At 39.9% G+C, this 22,334-nt stretch overlaps 2 protein-coding genes across 6 annotated transcripts in view; one reads left to right on the forward strand and one right to left on the reverse strand.

The window, feature by feature from the left end:
* RPRD1B (regulation of nuclear pre-mRNA domain containing 1B) overlaps nt 1–22,334 on the forward strand; it is a 137,919-nt gene that overhangs the window by 87,596 nt on the left and 27,989 nt on the right. For 3 of the 4 annotated variants that reach the window (XR_011972058.1, XR_011972056.1, XR_011972055.1), the window contains exon 12: nt 4,811–4,930. The exons of the other annotated variant lie outside the window; for it this stretch is intronic. The gene's annotated coding sequence lies outside the window, so the exon portion shown is untranslated. The remainder of the gene's footprint in view (nt 1–4,810; nt 4,931–22,334) is intronic. 4 annotated transcript variants of the gene reach the window in all.
* Nucleotides 17,377–22,334, reverse strand: part of TGM2 (transglutaminase 2) — a 55,532-nt gene continuing 50,574 nt past the window's right edge. For both annotated transcript variants that reach the window (XM_072631554.1, XM_072631555.1), the window contains 2 exons: nt 21,838–21,974; nt 17,377–20,574 (listed from right to left, as the gene is read on the reverse strand). In XM_072631554.1, the coding sequence (XP_072487655.1) occupies nt 20,427–20,574; nt 21,838–21,974 (285 nt within the window). In that variant the 3' untranslated portion in view covers nt 17,377–20,426. The remainder of the gene's footprint in view (nt 20,575–21,837; nt 21,975–22,334) is intronic.

Below are 22,334 nucleotides of genomic sequence, written 5' to 3' on the forward strand. Positions count from 1 at the left end.
TCAGTGAAAAGTCATACATTTTTCCATCCACCCATTCTTCCCCAGAACTTTTCAGGCCCTCTCTACATTTTCCATACATATTGTATTGATTGTCATGTTTTTAAAAGGCAGGGAAAACATCTGTCTCAATTTGGATAATTACATTCCATTATTTCAATTCCTTATCATTAACATCTCACCTCATCTAATGTTGACGTTAACATCTCATGTTCTTAACTGCCAAGGCCTAGTAACAAACAATATTCAAACTGGAAATGGGGGACTAGACTATTGGACCAGGTCAAGCTAGGGAGAGCAAAACAAAAAGCCCACTTTAATCAATAGTTTTTACTTTTTCAATGACAGAAACATGACAGATCAAAGCACAAGTTGTTTCCTGAGAGCAGGATTTTTGAGCTACAAAATTGTCAAATCTACCCAGTGTAATTTCAAAGAAAGAGGACTGCATTTATAATTACAGAACGTGGACTCTAAAATTGACTCTGCTACTTACTATACTATATAATGTAACTTTGGGTAAATCATTTTTCCTTGATAGGCTTAAGTTTTCCCATTTGTGCTTGATTAGGTTTAGATTAGACAATCACTTATAGTACCTTCTGACTTTAGATCCTATGAGATTTTAGGATGGGATTCGTGGGATCTGCAACTCAACAATTTTGAACTCTATCTGTTACTTTACCCACTTTTAATATGAGCAAAGTCATTTTGAAAAATCCAGCCTCTAGCTGTTCTAAGGAAGTTGTTTTTAGGTGCTCTCTTTTAGGTGTGACTTGGATTACCAAAGGTAGCATGGTGTAATAGAGCTAATGGGAGTCAGGGAGACCTGAGTTGAAGCCACTCCTCTAATACAACATGGCTATCACCCTAGGCAAGTCACTAACTTCAGTGCCCTAGGCACCTCTAAATCTAAAAGCTGGAGAAAGGGTGACAATCTCCATTGGTAGATGGTTTCCTCGTTGGAAGTACCTATGCCAATGAAATCACAAGTACAAGTTCAAAAGAATATAGAACATTTCTATAAGATCATAGAATTAGAGCTAGAAGAGACCTCAGGAAACAATAAATTGGAAGAGATCCAATCCAGATCCCTCAGTTATAGAGGACCAGAGAAGTCAAAGTCACCCAGATAATATATGGCAGAAGTCTCTTCTGATTAAAATGTAAGCTCCTTGAGGGCAGGAACTGTTTGTCTTTTGGTATTTGTATCTTCAGCATTTAGCACGCTGCTGGTTCTTTGATCTCTTCTTGGAACTGGAAACCAGGCTACATAAGCACCAGTTGAGGGAACCATAGAAGTTTATCCTGGAGAAGAAAAAAAGGAAGTATAGTCCCTGTCTTCAAATATTTGAAGACCTGTCATGAGGAAATGAGATAATTTTTTTTTCTCCTTGTCCTGAGAGAGCAGAAAGATTTAGAATTGGAATGTAGAACCAGAACTAGAATGTGGGAGTCCAACCCCAGCTTCAACATTTTGCAGAAGAGAAAAATGAGACCCCCCAAAAATCACATGATTTAGCAAAAGGCCCATGGGTACCAAGTGGCAAAGCTGGAATTTTATCTTAGCATGAGTCTTTTGGCTATAATTCTACTGCTCTTTGTACCACATCAATTCGATGGCAGATTTCAGCTTGATATAAAAGAGGGGAAACTTCCTTATAATTGAAACTTACCAAAAGTTGGAATGAGATGCCTCAGAAGATGGTGAAGTCCCCACCTCTAGAGGTCTTCAGGCAAAGGATACCCTGTTAGATAGAGACTCATTGGAGCAAATTTCTTCTTTAGAAGGGATCCTGGACATCTGAGGTCCCTTCTGTGTCTGAGATCTTAAGCTTTCTGCCCGCACTGACCTTCCTTCTCTTTGACCTGTTGCATAATAAAACATATTCACTGTTGTTTCATGAATGTAGCTTGTTTCTCCAGCTATACTTTGCCTTATTCATCTTTATATTCCCCCCAAGTCATAGTGGAGCTCAGGGATGGACATTCAGTAAGGGAGAGATGGAATCTGAATTTCACCAGTCAAATTCCTCTCTGTCCTTTTAAACCTCTACTCAGTTTCCCTCTATCCCTTCCATTGATAAGTTCCAGAACCTCCATTTGGAGGAAGGGCTTAGACCAGCCATCCTTCATTCTCTGAACTTCACCACCCTCTTCCACGTCTACAGCCCTGTTCTCCCACTAGTGAATTTCTCTAGGAACCTCAGTTTTGAGAAAGGGCCCACTTGAATCAGCCGTCCTTCATTCTCTGGACTCCACCACCATATGTCCCTTTCCTTCTTGCTTTTCAGCTTCTTTTTATGTGTTGTCTTCTCTGTTAGAATGTGAGTTCCCTGAAGGGAAGAACTGTCTTTTTGCTTGTGTTTGTATCCCTATTGCTTACTTAACTCCGAGCCTGGCAGTCAGTAAGCTCCTAAAATGCTTGTTGACTCGAATGCTATATCCTTATCACTTTACAGTTGGACGTTTACAATAGCGTGCTGATTGGTCTCCCTGCTTTGTTTCTTTTCTTATTCCAATCCTTCCTCCCCTCAGCTGCAGAAATGATTTTCCTAAAATGCAGGTCCAATCCTGTCACCCGCCTGCTTAATAAATCCCGGTGATACCCCATCACCTCCACGATCAACTATAAAAAAATCCTCTGGCATTTAAAGTTTTCATAATCCATCCCCTTCCTACCTTTTCAGACTTCTTTTCTCACTCCCCTTCTTCTCTACCATCCATTAATACTTATCTTGTTGAGGTATCTGTAGATTCCCATGTCTTTTCACTGACTTTCCTCTAGGTTCAAAATGTATTCCCTCCCTGCTTCCTTTAAGATACAGCCTCAGGGGTAACTTGGTGCTACAGTAGATAGAGCATCGACCCTGGAGTCAAGACGACCTGAGTTCAAATTCAGCCTCAGACATTTATTAGCTTTGTGACCGTGGACAAGTCACTTAAGCCTGATTGCCTCCCCCAAAAAACCCAGCCAACCAAAAAGATACAACTCAAATCTCCCATTCTGAGAGGAGCCTTCCCTGCTCCACTCTTCTTCTGCCGCCCTCTTCCTGCCCCCCAAGTACCTTTACTCTGAGATTACCTTCCTCTGTATCGGTCCGCTGTGTACATAGATGTTTGCATTTGAGTATGACGCTTTTGAAGATATTGGCCATGTGGTAAGTGCTTAATAAATGCTTGACTGACTGACTGATGCCCTCCCTGATGCCTAGAGTAGGTAATGATCTTCCCCTACCCTTGAAACCATGCCTTGTACCTTTCTAATACATTTATATAATATGTTTTAGGGACTAGCCTGAACTCTGCAGTTATGTCTATCTCATGAATGCAAGACACCCCAATATGTGAAGTATTGAACAAAAAACCCTGGAAGAGTTAGGTGCTTTGTAAATGCTTATTGACTGACTGGTTGATTATTACCCCCTTTAGAATCTAGAAACTGGCACAGGATAGTTGAGTTAAATTGGAAATTTAGACCACAAACAATTTAAGGCACCTTTGTTCTTTATTTTGCCATGAGACCTGTTTGAATTAATGTCTACCAAAGCAAGTGATGCATGAGTTCCCAGGCTCTTGGAATGTTTCCAGTGTCCATCCAAGGCCATGAAGAGCAGACTCCTTATCTCAATGAGAACAAGCCCTAGGGAACTTAGCCTATGGATGTCAGATTCTTTCCCCACTCCCTTCTTTGTTTGCCCTTTATAATCCTCAAACATCTCAAAGTGTAGTTGTGATAACAAAGGTAACCTAACACTATTCTCCTACCAGTCACTGTCCAAGAACCCCTAGGAAGCAAGGGAAATTAACATGTCAGAAACAAGACATTTCCTGTCCAAAAAGCGGAAGCCAGAAAGCCATCTTTGGAGCTGCTACAGACCACACACCCCTGCAGAAAAATCTGTCGATCTGATGAAGACTTGGAGACTAATAGCTATATTTCCAGTCTCCCTGAGGTTTCTATTGACTAGAAAGAATATCCTTCAATAAATCTCTTTTGGGTGTATAAGTTTTGTGAATGAACTTTTATTTTTCTCAGCATATATTATGATTTACTGAAAAAAATCATTCATTTGAAAAGATTTGCTTCCAGATAATAAAATGAGTAGAACTTGATCAGTTATTTTCATTTCAAGGAAGTCCTACAGACCTAGAGAAACCGCAGGAATATAGACATGTTATCTGTATTCATGTCTTATTTCCTCAGTAGATGGACAATAAGCTCCATGTGGGCAGGGACCTTATTTAAATTATGTATCTATTGAAGTGCTGAGCATGGAGTTCTGTGCATATAACAGATGGGTTTTTAAAGTAGTTGCTGAATGAATGAATGGTGAGAGAGGCATAGTGGAAAACCACACACTTGGAGGCAAGAGACATGAGTTTTAGTCCCAACTCCACTACTGAGATTCTGACCTTATGAAACACTTCCCTTATCTGGGATTCTCTAATTTGAAGGAGTTGAACTGGATCATCTGACTCAGACATGATTATATGGGACATTTCTTGAATGATTTGATTTGTATCAGACTCAGTTGGTAAAGGGAAAAGGGGTTATGACCTTCATGGGCCAAGAGGGTATGGATGTTCAGCTGCCCTGAGAATTAGAAGAATCCAGTAGTGCTGGACCAAGGTTGATTCCTAACTAATGCCCTTCCTTCTTGCCCCATAAATGAGTTTAGGCCTGTCCTGTGGCTGGGGTCCCCACTGAATATTTTATGATCTACCTCTAATGTATGGAAAATAGGCCAAATTTTGTTAACAAGTCAGGATTGAGAACCCCTCGGAACTGGGGATGTCCTTGTTTCCACAGCAACAGGAATGAGTTGCACCTACTGCTATGTCCAGTGGTCAGTGCAGTGAACCACCGTGACTACAGGACCAGTGATGAAACATGGCATCCTCTTCCTGACAGAGGGATGATGGAATCAAGGTATAGAATGAAACACATTTTGGCCATGGCAAATGTGTGGATTTGTTTTCTTTTACTATACTTATTTGCTACAAGGATGGCATTTTTTTCTTTATTTGGGTAGGGGTGAAGAAAGGGGAGATATCAATAGTGTTGCCCCTCCCCTCCCAAAAGAAAATCCTGTCATCAAAGCATTTTTTGAATGCATAGAAGGAAGTTCAGATTGAAATAAATTGCACAGTTTTGGAAATAATGTTGAACTTAATACTTTTTTTAAAAAAAGCAAGTTGTAAATTTGTAATTTCAAATATCCTCTTTTATGTCCTACTTTGTATGTAAAAATATTTTCTCATCTTTTGATCATTAAATTTGGAATAAGAGATTCTAGCATGCTTATGAAAGATTTCTCTAAATGATTCCTAAGGTCCCTTTCTATTCTGAGATCTTTGACCTTCCTTTGTTTCTATGCAGCTACCCCTAACCCCTCCTACTTCCCTCCTCTATTCTTACCCCAAGCTGCTAGAGGAAATCATCAGTTTATACTCTCTGGATACACTGCAAACGCAGCGCTCCTTATCTAACATCAAATTGGTACAAATTGTTATAGGGAAATCCTACTCATCTCTTATTTTTTTCCATTACATTCCTCATAGCATCTGTTCCAAATGTTCTCTTTCCTGTCACCCTCACTCCGTCCTATCCCCACCCCACTTAACTTCTCAACTTCTATTTCATTGAAAGGATTGGAGTCATCATAGGACTATTGGTTTAGAACTGAGAGGGACTTCAGAGGTCGTCTGGTTAAGCAACTTGCTCAAGGTCACACAAGTATTATGATGCATCAGGGATTCAAACCCTTTTTTTCTAACTCTAGAGCCAGTGTTCTTCCCACTACACCATGCCTGCCACCAGATGTGGGCTCCTTCAATTTCCTTTATCCCTTTCATCTTCTCAGTGTTTTCACATTCCTTACTACTTCTCTCTAATTTCAGAGTAGTAGCTTCTCCTTGTAAATGAACACCCCTCACCCAGGTGAACTTAGTTGGTTCCCTGAAAGATAGCCACATAACACTGCACATGTAGGGATGGATATGTGACTCAGAACTGATTGAGAGACCTCTCAACCCGTTGCCCTTGGGTGCAGTTAGGTAGTGATATTGAATGGGAGAGGAGAATAGGCATGTGGGGAAATCCAGCATTCCAGCACATCCCTTGATGCCCAGTGCTTGTGCTCTCAGATACTGTTAAGAGCAAACTTCTTGGGCATAATAATTTTCTTACTGGTTTCTTTGCTTTACTGAGTTATAGAGTCCCTTGATTCTTGTGTGTTATTTCATTTAGTCTATATAACTTCTTCGGTTATTGTTTTACTGCTTGCTTTGATAAACCTGTTTGTTCACTATTGTCTATGATTGTCTTTTTTTATAATGTCTTTGAAGGGAAGGAGTTAAACTGGCCAAGAGTGAGTGAACTTCTCCCCTCCCTTTTGGAACAACTAGGGGAAATGTTTTTTATCCTAAACTCCTCAAAAAGAGCTAAGCACCTTGTTGTAGTTGTTCAGTTCTGTCTGACTCTTTGTGACCCTGTGGATCACAAGCCAGTATTATCCATGGGATTTTCTTGGCAAGGATCCTAGAGTGGTTTGCTGTTTCTTCTCCAGTGGATTAAGGCAAACAGGGGTAAGTGGTCCGCCTAGTGTCATACAGCCTGTGAGTGTCTGAGGCCAGATTTGAACTTAGGTCTTCCTGAATCCAGGCCCAGCACTCTATCCACTGAACCACCTGGCTACCATTTAGCTCCCATGGATTTAATTGTCCTCTCTGTAGACAATTCTCATATATATTTATCCAGCTCTTATCTGCTGACCTCCAGTCTCACATCTCCAACTGCTGAATTGGACATTTCAAACTGGATGTCATGTAGACATCTTAAACTCAACATTTCCAAAATAGAACTCATTATGATACTCAAGAAATTCCAGTGGCTCCCTGTTACCTCCACAATCAAATATAGTCTCTTCTTGGCTTTTAAGGCCCTTTATGGCATAATCCTCTCCTATCTTTGCACTTTCCTTACACTTTATGCTCCTCCACATATTCTGTGATACAGTGACACTGACTTCCTTGCTGTGTCTTTGACAAGATGCTCCATCTCCCAACTCCAGCTTTTTCATTGACTGTTCCTCCATGCCTGGAATGCTTCTCTCCTCATTTCTGCCTCCTGACTTTCCTGGTTGCCTTCAAGTCTCAGTTAAAATCCTAACTTTTGTAAGAAGCCTTTCCCAGTCTGTTGCTTATTCTAGTTTGTGGATAGTAGTTTACATGTTTTCTCCCCTGTTATGATCTTGAAAGCAAGGACTATTTTGCCCCCCCCTTCTTTTTTTTGTATTCCCCAGGGTTTGGCACAGTACCTAGAACATAGTAGCCATTTAATATTTGTTGACAACTGCAACTGAATCTTGATTCTCCTTTCTTCTCTGAGACCTTGTCTAGTCAAGTTACCTCTCTCATTTATATTCAGCCTCTCTGTTCTGGCTTAATGTCCCAGTCTATAAGCATGCTCAGTTATTCCCTATGCTAAAAAACTTTCCCTTGGATCTGCCACTCTGTGGACCTATCATCCCCTGACTTCTCTTTTCTATGCTAGTTGCCATTTTTCTCCAATCCCCATTAAACCTTTTCTCAATCTGATGACTGTCCATACCAGTCCACTGAAAGAGCTCTATCCAAGTTCACTCATGACCTTTAGAAGTAATCCAGTTGTGTGTGTGTGTGTGTGTGTGTGTGTGTATGTGTGTGTTTATGCTGCTTGACCTTTCTGTGGTTATTGACCACTACTGCTTGATTCTTTCTCCTCCTTTGGCCTTAATGCCACTATGTTGTCATAATTCTCCCCTTACCCTTTTGAACATTCCTTCTCCTCTTTCAATGGCTCCTTATCCTCCCATCCCTTAAAGATAAATGTTCTATCCTATTCTTTTCTCCCCAATTCATGATTCCATTCATTATCACCCCAATTTAGGTGACTCTGAAGTTAATATCAATCCTAATTTCTCCCTAGAACTCCAGTCCTATATCTAGCCTACTAGACCTTCATGTTCTATTGACATTTCAAACCCAATATTAGAACCCAGTTCTAAAATGGAACTTAATATTTTTTTCCTTCAGCTCTCGGTTCTTTCTTTTATTTAATGGCATTTCCTTCTTTGTTTAATGTTAATAGTACTACTAACCTTCCTAACTAGTAGCCTTGAAAATACCTTCAATTCTTTGCTCCTTTTCACACATTTATCCAGTTACGCCAAGTTCTTTCATTTCCACATCTACAACATCCCTTGTGTCTTCCCTCTTCTCTCCACTCCCATTGGTATTATCTTAGTTCAGGCTCTCATCTGTTCTCTTCCACACTATTGTCAAAGTTTCATAACTAATTATCCTGAGTCTAGGCCAGGGGTTCCTAACCTGTTTTGTGTCATGAACCTCTCTGGTAGTCTAGTGAAACCTATAGGAAAATGAAAGCAGTCTGGCAGAAACTAGGTATAGACCAATATATCACACTGTATCCAAGATAAGTTCAAAATAGGTACATGATTTCGACTTAAAGGGTAGCATCATAAGCAAATTAGTGGAATGGAAAAAATTAATTGTCAGATTTATGGATGACCAAATGAGAGAGAGGTTTACAAAAGGTAAAAAGGATAATTTTGATTATGTATCATTTAAAAGTTTTTGTACAAACAAAATATAGCAAAAATTAGAAGAAAAACAAGACACTGGGGAAGAATTTTCACAGCAAATCTCTCTGTTAAAGTTATCATTTGAAAATGAATCAAATTTACAAGAAAAGCAACTATTCCTCAATAGTTATAGGATCAGAATAGAATAGGAAATTTCTAGAGGAAGAAATCAAAACTATCAATAGCCATATAAAAAAAATGCTCTAAATTATTACTAATTACAGAAATGCAAATTAAAACAACTCTAAGGTCCCACCTTACATTGATGACAAAAGAAAGAAAATGATAAATGCTGGAGGGGGTGCGGGGAAACAGGTATATTAATGTGCTATTGTTAGCACTATGAATTATTCCATTCTGGAAAGCAATTTAGAACTGATCTCCAAAAGCTATTAAATTGTGCATACTCTTTAATTCAGTAATACTGTTACTAGGTCTGTATCCCAAAGAGATCAAAGAAAATGGGACAGGACCCTATATGTACAACAATATAACAGCTCTTCTTATGATAGCAAAAAATTGGAAATTGAGGGGATGACCATTAATTAAGGAATGGTTGAACAAGTTGTGTCATATAAATGATGGAATACTATTATGTTGTGAGATATGGTGAACATTTCAGAGAACTTGGGGAGACTTTTATGAATTGAAGCAAAGTGAAGGGAGAAGAACTAGAGAACAATTAATATCAAAGTAATTTTTAAAAATTAATTTATTTTTAGTTTTCAACTTTCACTTTCTTAAGTTGTAAATTTTCTCTGTCTCCCTCTCTTCCTTCCTCCCCAAGACAGTTATGTAATCTGATAGAGGTTCTACATATACATTCTTGTTAAACATATTTTCACATTAGTCATATTGTAAAGAATTAGAACCCATAGAAGGAACCACAAGAAAAAAATAAAGCAAAACAAAAAAGAGCAAATAGTATGCTTTGATCTGCATTCAGACTCCATCTTTCTCTGGATGTGGATGGTATCTTCCATCATGAGTCTTTTGGAGTTGTCTTAAGTCCTTGCATTGCTGAGAAGAGCTAAGTCTATCAAAGTCAGTCATCATACAATGTTGCTGTTACTGTGTGTGATGTCTCCTGGTTCTGCTCACTTTACTCAGCATCAATTCATATAAGTCCTTCCAGGCCTTTCTGAAGTCTTCCTGTTCATCACTTCTTATAGCACAACAGTATTCCATTACATTCATATACCACAACTTGTTCAGCCATTCCTCAATTGATGGGCGTCTATCGATTTCCAGTTCTTGGCAACCACAAAAAGCTGCTATCAATATTTTTGTACCTGTGGACCCCTTTCCCATTTCTGTGATCTCTTTGGGGTACAGACCTAGGAGTGGTATTGCTGGGTCAAAGGGTATGCAGTTTTATAGCCCTTTGGGCATAGTTCCAAATTGCTCTCCAGAATGGTTGAATCAGTTCATAGCTCCATCAACAATGCATTAGTGTTCCAATTTTCCCACATCTTCTCCAACATTTATAATTGTCCTGTTTTGTCATGTTAGCCAATCTGATAGGTGTGATTTGCATTTCTCCTCAATAGTGATTTAGAATTTTTTTCATATATGATTATAGATAGCTTTAATCTCTTCATCTGAAAACTGCCTGTACATATCCTTTGACCATTTATCAATTGGGTAATGACTTGTATTCCTATGAATTTGACTCAATTCTCTATTTTAGAAATGAAACCTTTATCAGAGACACTGGTTGTAAAAATTCTTTCCCAGTTTTCTGCTTCCCTCCCAGTCTTGGTTGCATTGGCTTTGTTTGTGTAAAACTTTTCAATTTAATGTAATCAAAATAATCCATTTTGCATTTCATAATGTTCTCTATCTCTTGTTCTGTCATATATTCTTCCTTTCTCCATAGATCTGAGATCCTTGCTCTCCTAATTTGCTTATAATAAGCCTTTATATCTAAATTATGTACCCATTTTGACTTCATTTTGGTATACAGTATCAACCTTTATATCTAAATAGTGGACCTATTTTGACCTTATTTTGGTACTTTATGTAAGATGTTAGTCTATGCTCAGTTTCTGCCATACTGTTTTCCAGTTTTCCCAGTAGTTTTTGTCAAATAGTGAGTTCTTATACAAGAAGCAGGGGTATTTGCATTTATCAAACGGTAGATTACCATAGTCATTGACTAATGTGTCTTGTATACCTAACCTATTCCACTGATGCACCACTCTATTTCTTAGCTAGTACCAAATAGTTCTGATAATTTCTGCTTTATAATACAGTTTAAGATTTGGTTTGAGGCTACCTTCCCTAGCATTTCCTTTTTGTTTCCTTGATATTTTGGACCTTTTGTTCTTCCAGATGAATTTTATTATTATTTTTTATAGCTCTATAAAATAATTTTGGCAGTTTGATTGGTATGGCACTAAATAAGTAAATTAATTTAGGTAGAATTGTTATTTTTTATTATATTAGTTCAGCATACCCACAAGAAACTGATGTTTCTCTGATTATTTTGATCTGACTTTATTTGTATGAGATGTGTTTTGTAATTGTGTTCATATAGGTCCTGAGTTTTCTTTGGCAGGTAGACTCCCAAATATTTTATAATGAATACAGTAACTTTGAATGTAATTTCTCTTTCTATCTCTTGCTGTTGGGCTTTGTTAGTAATATATAGAAATGCTGATGATTTTTGTGGGTTCAAGACAGTAATATTTTAAAGATAATGAACTTAAGAGAAATTTTGTTCAACACAATGACCCACTATAATTCCAAAGGACTCATGATGAAACGTGCTATTCACCTACAGGTAGAGAACTGATAGACCCAGTGTGCAAGTTAAAAAAGTGCTCATTCTCTCTCTCTCTCTCTCTCTCTCTCTCTCTCTCTCTCCCTCTCTCTCCCTCCCTCCCTCCCTCCCTCAATATTTGTCTCTGTCTCTTTATCTCTCTGTCGCTGTCTTTTTCTCTGACCCTCTCTCTCTTCCTCCCTCTCTGACCTGACTGGTATAGGAATTTATTTTGTATGACTCTACAGATTTGTAATGAAATTTCTTTTTCTTGCCTTCTCAATGGGGGAAGAGGAAGGGAGTTAATTCAGAACAGAAAATAAAATGAAATCAACATGTAAAAAATTGAATTGTAGTTGTATTGAATTTTTTTAAAAAGGTTTTAAAGAAAAAAAAAATGAAGCCTATGGACCACTTCTCAAAATAATGTTTTTAAATGCATAAAATAAAATACACAGGATTACAAAGAAATCCAATATATTGAAATAAAGCTACTAAAATTCTATGAAGTTAATAAGCCCCAGATTAAGAATGCCTGTCTAATCTATCCTTGCTCAAATCCATCCACCAAACCACCAATCTTTTTTAGTGTGCCACTATTATAATTATCACTCTACTGGGGAAAAAATAAAACCTTTGGTAGCTCCTCTCTGTCATTCAAGGTCCTTTAAAATCTAGCTTCAGTCAAACTATCTAGAGTTATTTCGAACTACTCTCCTCCCTTTGTATTCTCTAGACAAACTGAATAACTGTCGATCCCTCTTCCCATTCCTTGTACTGTTCCCATACCTGTGTTCTAATCTATATTAATATATAATAAATTCGTCTACTTCCTCTGTTGTTTGAAATCCTTCCCTTTAAGGTCAACTAAGATGCTTCCTCATCCATAAAGCTTTTCCTTACTCTCCCCAGCCAACCTTCAAAGGGTTCTCTCTCAAACTGGTCACCACATTTTGCCTGGTTTTCTCCTTTGTACTTAGCTCATTTTCCCATGTGTCAGAGTTGTTTGTGTAATTGGCCTTCCTTGCTTTAGATGCTTGATTTCTTTAAAGACAGGCCTGTATTGTACCTATTTTTATATCTTCAGTCTCAACGCAGGACCTTGCATAGACAGCAGCAGACAATAAATAGTAGTTGAATTAGAAATTTTGTGATTTTACCTCAGCATTCTTAAGCTACAAGGTCTACCTTTTTATGAACCTCATGTTGTAGTAGAAATAGCTCTGGGCTAATAGGGTAGACTGGTTCTAGTCCCACCTCTTCTACTCTTCCCAGCTAGGCAATACTTACTGTAAAGGACAAGTCCTTTACTCTCTCTGGGCTTCAGGGTTTTCCCTCAGAAAATAGAGAGTGTTGATCTAGATGGGCATTGACATTTTATGCTTCTAGCACATAAATGGAAATGATAGATGGACAGAAGGGATGGAAATGGTAGAATGTGCCTTAATGGTTCCCTAAATGTGGTCTGGGAATTATGGTTTAAAGATAATCTGATAAAGGCTCCATGTTGGTTTCTGATGAGAATTATTAATTATCAGAATGTTGCCTTTCACTAGTACTTTGAATTGATTTGTTTATGGAATTGACATGATATTTTCATCAAATCATTAGGAAAAATGATACCAGACCTGGAAGGGACCTTTGAGATTGTTCTAAGACTAGATGACACTGATATATAGGCAGCTAGACAAGGCATCATGGAAAGGACATTGGATTTGAAGTCAGACAACCTGGGTTGAAATACTGCCTCTTATCGTTGACTTACCTGTATGGCCTTAAGCAATTCATTCCACCTTTCTGGGCTTGTTTCCCCATTGATAAAATGAGGGTATTGGGCTAGGTAATTTTTGTGGTTCTCTTTAGCTTTAAATCCTATGATCCTAGCTATGGCATTGATCTGAAAGAGCTCATCTCATCCCTGTCTCTTCTCAAAGCAGAGATGGGCAAGAATTTGCTGAGGCAACGGGGAGGGATGAGAATTATTAGCAGAGAGAAGTTGTTAAGATGCACACTCAGGAGTGAGGGGAAGATAGTTAGTGGGAAAGGTAATATAGGAAGAAAATTTGCCAATTAATGAGAGAGCAAGGAATTCTAGGCCACAATCAAAGATGGAGTCCTAAGCTTGCTTAGATCTCTAGTGAGGGACAGGTTCCTGGCAAAATGGTAAAAGAAGCAAGGGTTTGTCTGGAGCTCCTGCCCCCTCTCTCCAGTATCTAATATCCTTTTACCCAGGATGGATATCTGTGATAAATTTCATATAAATATATGTATATTTATGTATACGTTGACATATGCATGTATTTATATATTGTAAATGTGTAGGGACACACCTATATACATGCATGTACTCACGTTCAATAGAAGTGTGTGTATGTGTAGGGGAAGATTATCAAGGAGAAAACCCTCAGTATATCTTGTGGCAATATGTCTGTCTGAGGAGTGCAAAGAGCAGGCTAAATATGTGTGTATTTGTGTGTGTGTGTTTATGTGCATGCGTGCATGTGTGTGTGCACATGGGTTTGCACATGTGCATGTTCACATCCTAGTCCTCCAGGTGTGAGCCAAGGTGGTTTAAGGTGAAACTCAATGTAGAATAAATGTAATATATTTTAAAATAGAGAAATTGACTATTCTATTTCTATGAAAGGAAAAGCTTTTAATATTCTGGGGCTCCAGGGTCTGCAGCTCAGATAGTTAAGCATTTTTCTGTGGGGAACATAATATGCATATTGTTGATGTAACCTCTGGCTTAGTGTTCTCATGAATGTGGTCATGGAAACATGAACTAGAGTTTCTTTGTGGGTGGAGGAGTTCTCCTGGGCCATGTATGACAGCTTGGGACTCCTCCAGAATGTGAAGGAGTTGATTCAACCTCAATTTAATCTCATTTGGGGAGCCCCACATATATTCAGGACTCATTTGAGTTTAATTTTTTGAGCTAGCTTGCTTATCCTATTGTAAGATTGAATTGGACCACTTTATTAAATTCCCTGTGGTTTTGCAGAGATCCACCAAAGAAGTTAGGGGTCATCTATGTGTTTTTTGGTCCCCTGGAGGAATTTTGTCTGGATTTATGTTTGGGTTGCCCCAGTGCAGGAAGGATCAGTGGAGGAATTTTCACCCAGGACATTTTGATTTCTCACCTAAAGGTGAGAAAATTAGGCAGCCTTAGGCCATGAATTCCTGTTGTAAGAGACCTATGTGCTCTAGGAGTTCATTTGGTACTAGACTTTCCCTCCAAGAGAGGAAGCTTGTTTTTTCTTTCTTTTTCCCTTTTTTCTGCCTTTTTTGGTTAATCAAATTTTAAGTTTTGTTTTTCCTAGTTGATTTGAATTGGGACAAACCCTTATAAGTATTTGTATTTGGAGGGTAATTGTAATCTCCAGACATACCAGCTTCAGTAAATCTGGATCCTCACAGAACAAAAATAACAACCCAGACTATTAATTTTGAAATTGTCTAGGAACTGTGCTGCCTGGACTGCTTGACTCTGCATGACATACAGAAGGCCATTAAGAATTGTGAGTCATAGATTTTAAGACTCTTTAGTGTAAGGAATTAGGGAATATACTTGAAAGGTTGTTGTTTGAGCCTCCTCCGATTCCCAGAGGATTTTCATGAATTAGAGATAAGGATAGATGTACCCAAAGCACCCCAGTTGATTCACTGGGGACAGCAAATATTTAATTGAGGGGAGAGTGTAGTAGGGTTTTGGATTCCTATGAAACTGGGCCCCTTCCAGAGGGACATGTACTCTAGGCCTTAGCTAAGCACATGTGCAGTCATAGGCTCCTGATTGGTTCCTTCATCCCCATAATAGGAGGGATGTCAAAACTGATTGGTGACTGAGACAAGAAGAGTCACTCTTTTAATAGGGTAGACTTTAAAGGGAGAGGATTTGATTTTGATTTTCATCTTTTTTGATCATGTCACTTGGGACTCTGCCAGCTCTTCTTTGGATTTCTAGCAACTGCTATGAGGATTGCAGGAAAATTACACTGAGAGACATGTACTTGTTTAGGTGAACCAGATTCTAGACTTCAAGTCCCTGGATGCCTCTTTTATTTTGTGTTTCTTTCTCTGAATACATGAAACTGAACAACAATCCTGAGAGATGGATGTTTCCAGCCTTGGCAAGTACCTCATGAATTTGAGAGCTCTGGAGTCCTTGAATTAGGAGCTGGTTGCCTGGTGGGAGATATTTTGTGCAATCATATCTTCCTCATAAGAAAAGGTGACCACAACCATGAAGATGATCTGTACCATGGCTATCTAGAAGACCTGAACCTTCAGTTGCTGTCCAGACAGTGTAGACTGAGGTAAAAATGAAATCTGTGCAGCAGCCCCACAAGGTTCTTGAGTGTCTTTGTTATAATGGTGGTGATGAATTGTAGTTTGTTTTAAATATGTGTTAATGCATACTTATGAGTCTTTAGTTTTAAGCATTTCTTTGATGGTAGAGGAAATATACACTTGTCCTAAACCTGGTATCTACTAACGATTTTGTATATTGAGTAACTTTTCCAGAGAGGGACCCTATTAACCCATTTTAGAGGACTCTCCAGACCTCAGAGTCTCCCATAACATAGCCATACCTGAGTTTTTACTTGGTACTATAGTATAGGTACATAAAAAGCCAGAGAGAGAGAAAAAGACTGAATCTCCTCCTTTAGGAGTTAGGCATCTGTAGGAATTCGCTCAGATCCTCTTAAGTCCAGAGCAGGAATCCCTTATGAGAACAGGGGTTCCTGGACTCTCAGTGACATTGGCATTTATAAAGCCTGTCTTGTTCCCACCCCCAGATGCCCCAGAGGCATCAGTTCTCACATATGTACTTCAGTGTATGAGACAGTATAGTGCAGTGGAAACTGAATTCTGCTGAGTCTCCTGAGTCAGGTTCCAAGTTTCAAGTTCCAAACTAGCTAGCTAACTAACTGTGTGACCTTATACTTCTTTGGGCCTCAGTTTGCTTTTCTGTATGAGGGGTATGGATGAGATGGTATCTGGAGTCCTTTCCAGCTTTATAAATTTATGACTCAGTATACTGACTTGACCATGGCCCTCTCCCAGAGAGAATTGGTGTTTTGAAAGCTGAGCCAAAAGAGGATGATACTTAATTCAAAGGACCAAGTGACTAATGGTAGAATGTTAGGCATAAGCCACAGCCCCTGAGATTTGATATTGGCTCCTGTCATGCAGCTCACAGAGAAGGTGCCACCTACAAGGAACTGTCCTGAATGAGAGGCTACAATTAAGATAAAAGAACAAGAGCTTATATGAATAAGGTATATATATTATGGGTATGAACCCATTGCTAAGACCACACTGATAGTGCATTGGCTGACAGCTTGGAGTGCTCCGGGCTGCCAAATAACCCTCCCCAGGCCTGTAGAAGCTTATAATGATAATGATTGGTCTGAAACTGACTGGAAAGGGGAATAGTGCCTGGTCTTTTGGGCAAAGAACTTCAATTTCATTCTATTCCTCATAGAAGCATAGCATGTCAGCTTTTTGGAACTGAAAGAAGCCTTTGAGAGCATCTAACCCAACCCTTTCATTTTATAGATAGCCCAGAGAGAAGCTGACTACCTGTATGACACTGGGAAAGTCACTTAAACCTCTCTGGATTTTTGTTTCCAATAATGTAAAATCAGATTGTTGGATCCAGTCTCTAAGGCCTCTTCTAGTTCTAAATCCTATGATGTTAGTGACTGAGCTAGAGCTGTAACCTACTTCTCCTGACTCCCAGTCCAGGATTCCTTCTAATCCATGGTGATACCTCTTCTTCAGTCACTTTTCTTTGGTCTCATTAGACTGTAGTACTGAGGCAGGGCACACAGAGGGGGTTGAGTTATATGGCTGATCAACTACATCTTCTCCTGCCTCTGCCCACCAAGCCACTAGGCATTGTTGGAACCCTACATGAAAGAAGTTGAAAGACTTTCCAGAACAAACCAGGAGCCGGAGTTCCAAGGTGAAAAATAAAATCTTTATTTTGGTTACTTCAGCATATGTGCTACACAGGCATGCCCAAATAGCTGACAAGTGTCAACAAATGGGAATGGGCACAGATGGCTCAAAAGCAAGTTCCCCTGCCCACTCTGCTAGAAAAAGCTTTATATAAACTATGGACAGAATCAAACACCATTTTTGCTCACAATTTTAAATCTTGTTTGAAAAAAAAACAAAACCCAGAATATTTCCCTAGCATTAGTAGTAGCAAGTATGAGCGAAGCTTTCAAAACTCTTCATCTCCCATTTTCCAGGTAGACACCATTTCATAATGATATAGTGTTTTGCAGTGAATTCATAGCCAGCATCTCATGGGATGTTCACAGCAATCTTAGAGAGGATTCTTGTTCTCATTTTATAGACTGGGTAACTAAAGCCTGAGAAATGAACTGCCTAGGGTAATTGTTCTTGGTAGAACCAGGACTAGAATCTATGTCCTCTGACTTCCAATCCAGTAATTATTCCTCTACATGAAACTCTCTCTCCAGATGCCTATACATATTTTGTATTCTCCCTACAGATTTTACCTTTCTGAGGCTTGATATCCTGGAGCTAACTGGAAGCTGAAAGATGGTACAGAAGCAAGGAATATTTCTTTATCTTTCATGTGTTTCCCCTAAACTTGAGAATCTTCAGATCTAAGACATGAATTTTCTATTCCAATTTCATTTACTGGACAGGTCCTCAGAGGTAGTCTGATACAGCTTGAAACTAAAGCAGGACACCTCCCCATGGAACCCTCCAAGTGGTCATCCATCAGTAGAATGTACTGTCTTTGAGGGCAGGGCCTACTCATTTTTTTAATTTGTATCTCCGGAACCTAGGACAGCTCTTTGCACAGAATAGGCACTTAATAGCTGCTTGTAGATTGGTGGATTATTGAAAACTCCAGTGCTTCTAAGGCAGTCCATTCCTAATTTTGTACAGCTGTGATTTTTCTTTTCTCATATCAAAATCTGGCTCTTTGTAACTTCCCTCCATTGTTTTATAGTTCTGCCCTTTGGAACCAAGTAGAAGTCTAATCTTTCTTGTGATAGCCCAAGGATTTGAAGGTAGCTATCATCTCATCTTCCCCAAGTTTTCACTGGACTAAAAATCCTTAGCTCCTTTAACTTATATTCATATATTTAGGTGGTTTCAGGACTCCTTACCCTTTTGGTCCCTTTTTTCTGGCATGTTGCTTCTCATGAAGATGACCCTACATTTTTTTAAGGCTATGTCGATGGCACATAAGCTTGGGCAGATCCTATCGCAGAATCCCCAAATCAGCGTTACAAAGAATCTTCAAGTCCTCGTAGTCAGACCCCTGCCTAAACAAAAATTCTATCGTCAGCATCCTCAAGCTTGCTAGACCTTGATCAAAGATGTATAAGTTCTGCTGAAAGCTATAGCTTTGAAGACTTCTCCTCCCTACTTCACTGTAAGTCTCTAGATCTGTGCTGAGAGGCTGTGCAATGAGGAAGGTCTGGGATAGGGCCTTGGGTTAGCATTAGCATAAGCTAGTACAGAAGGTTGGGTCCTAAGAATCTTGGCTTTGCCCCTAGGAGGTCCAGTGCAGGTACTGAGAATGGTGGGAGAAACAAAGGAGGAAGATGTGGCAAAGTCAGACTGACCTGAAGATGTAATGACAAAGGTGAAGAGAAGTGTGAAAGCAAATTGAACGCTATAATCACCTGATAGTTCTGGGGAACCTAACAAGCAGGTGACCTAATGCCTTTGGGAATGAAGTATCTGCTCCCCCAGCTCCTAGCCTCCAGTATCTGACATGGAGTGAATAATTCGGACTGTAGGCACTGGTCCTGTCTTTCTACTCAGAGTCCCAGAGCTTGGAGGGAAGGGCAAGGTAAAGAGACTATCCAGTCCAATCACTTCCTTTAACAGAGAAGGTAACACGAGGCCTAGAGATGGGAAGTACCTTGGTAGGGATTGGATTAAAACCATGTAAATCCTAAATTGGAAGGAGCCTATTCTAGTCCAGCTCCCTTTCCAGTGCAGCAGTCTACTTGTAACATCCCCGGCAGGTGGTCGGTCTGTCTGTCTGTCTTTGGAGCTCTAGGAACAACTGCCTCTTGGGGCAGTTCTATTCCTTTATGGATTAGCTCTCTTTTAAATAGGTCTTTTTTTTTTTTTAGCTGAAATTTACCTCCCTTGTAACTTCCATCAATTTCTCCCTGTTCTGCTCTTTAGGAGAGTAAAAGACTACCTTCCATGGAACAGCCCTGCAGATATTTCAAGATAGCAGCTTTGCCTCCTTACTTCCCAGCCTAGGGTTCTTTTCACTACATCCTACTTTTTTTTTTGACTGTGATGCGGATTTATCTACCAATTCCCAATATCAGGCTTCCTGATTTCTCCTCATACTAGGAGTCATCTTTTTGCTTGTCTAAACCTCCCACTGTATCCTGTATCTCTGTGTGGGGCTAGCTTGGGGGATAAAAGGGAGACTGTGGGTTGAAATTGACCATCCTGGTCTAGACCCAAAGCCTGATGGTACAAGAAGGGGACCCCTGATTGGGACAGGGGGATGTTTTGTCTCTGCAGAAAAATAGTTGCAGGCCAGGAACAGGACATTACATATCTGACAGTCGCCAGCCACTGTCAGAACTGTCCTGTCTCAATCATGGTACTGGTGCATCATGGGAAAAGGACCCTCCCTGTGACTGAGGGAACATTAAAAACTCTCCCTTCTTAGGGGGCTCTGGATTTTAGGAAAGGTAATTAGTCAGAGGGATGCCACCCAGACTCAATGACTCCCAGAGATGGCTGTTGACCATCTTTGATTCTGTGGACCTAGAGTGTTTCTGATGCAGAGAACCCCTTTGGGGCCTGGGACATTAGGGGAAAGGGAAAGACTCTTGATTGAATTTTCTTGTTTTTATGGGGTTCAGCTTGGGAGTTGTCTTACAGGGGGTGATTAGGCTCAGTTTTGTGGGTTGGGATGGGCATGAGGAGCTTGGGGTTTGCTCCCCATCTCTCTAGGCCCAACGAGCGGCTTCTTAGTTGAACTATTCTCCAACAATCACATTCCAGTGGCCCTTCACTGCCTTCAGCTTGTCACTTTGGAAGTTCACCACCAGCTTGTGTAGTCCAGCCCACCGAGGCATCAGGTCTGTTCGGACTGTGACAGTGCTTCCAGGTTCCACTGGATCAGTGCTAGAAGAAGAAAGAGAGAGATGGCAGAGACCCAGTCCTGAGGAGTTCTCATTAGCCCCTACCAGAGCTTTCAAGGCAAGGCATAGGCCAAGGATGGGGATTGGCATGGGAAGGATAAACATAGTTTGACCCAAGCGTGTTTAGTTGACTTGAATTGAACCATTGCTTTGTGGGCTGTTGGAGATTCATAGTCTGTGAAAACTAGAAGGGACCTTAGACATCACCTCACTCCTAAGGCATACTTGCTCCAATGTGTAGGTTACAAGTTACAAGTCTCTACATGGATAGAATCCTAAAGCTTCTTAGAGCTAGAAGGGCCCTCAGAGGTCACTACTTCAACCTTTTAATTTTATAGGGAGGAACCTAGAACCAAAAGAGAAGGAATAACTTGCCCAAGGTCCCAAGAATGGCAGAGCTGAAACTTGAACTCACGTCTCCTGACTCCTAAGACAGGGCTCAGGATATAGTCCTGTATATATGTGGATATATCCATGTGTATACACAAAGAATAAGTAGTTACATATATTTGTATGCTGTATATTCCTACATATGGATAGGTATACACGTATGGATTGTGGCTGTATGTTAGCATCAACAGACATATATAGGACCACAGAGGTGAGACTAGTTCTTGATCTGTTGCAATTAGACCATTGGGGAAGTCAGGCATCCCTACCTGAGTTGGGGTAGATATGGATGTTGCTTTGAAAAGTGGAGCCTGACCTATCTAAGGGGATTCTGATACCTATATTTGTATCCCTTATGTATCCTAAGTTTCTGTTTTTGCCTCTCTTTGTATCCCTCTTGCTTAGCACATTTCAAGGAACTGAGTAGGTGCTTAATAAATGCTAGTTAACTTAGTTGACTAACCATTGGAAGATTGCTATTATGTTCCACCTTAGCCCTTTTAAGTCTTCTCTTCTCCTGGGTAAATCTGGGCTTCAATCCTGATTCTGTCACTTACCATCTAACTTGGACAAGGGTCCCTGTAAAGGGAGGGGAGTAGAAGGTTGGACCAGATAGCCTCTAAGGTTCCTTCCAGGTCTATGCCAATGATCCCTTGATCTTATAACCTCAAAGATTTCTTTTATTTCTAAATCCACACTCTTAGTTCCTTTGACAGATCCTTGTCTGGCATGGTCTTCAGTTCCTTTGCAGTCCCAGTCACTCTTCTAGAAACTCTGCAGTTTGTTAGTGACTTCTCACAAAGAGACTCCCTCCACCTCTTAAGGTCCTTTCCACTCGTGTGAAGTAAACACTTACATCTCAACTATCTTCTGTCCCTGAGTCAGCCCAGCTCCCTCCACAGTAAAGATGCAGCCAAACAAGGGGACTGGGAGGGGGTTTTTAATGGACAATTCAGCCACCAGCTTCCGAAACTTCTTGGGTTCTCCTAGGATCTGCAATGGACAGAAGAATGATGTGAACCTTTGGGGGAAAAAAAGCAAGGAGGCAGGGCTATAGAGGCAGGGGAAGCACTAGGCACCTAGAGACCTGAATTCTAGTCCCACTTCTACTGTGAAGTCTTGGGCAAGTTCCTTCATCTCTCTGGGTCTGTTTCCTCGTGTATAAAGTGAAGATAATAATAAAAGTTCTTAATTACTAATATAACTTCCCTTCTGACCACTGCCCTTGGGGACTCTTGCTATAGGTATACAACTTTCCAAGAACTGGGGTCTGTAGGTCAGTTAAGAGCATGATCTTAAAGGGACCCATGTTATGGGGTTTAATCTTCATGGGGATCAGTTAACTTCGTTTTG

The sequence above is a fragment of the Notamacropus eugenii genome, chromosome 1 (genome assembly GCF_028372415.1).
Source record: "Notamacropus eugenii isolate mMacEug1 chromosome 1, mMacEug1.pri_v2, whole genome shotgun sequence".
NCBI lineage: Eukaryota > Metazoa > Chordata > Mammalia > Diprotodontia > Macropodidae > Notamacropus > Notamacropus eugenii.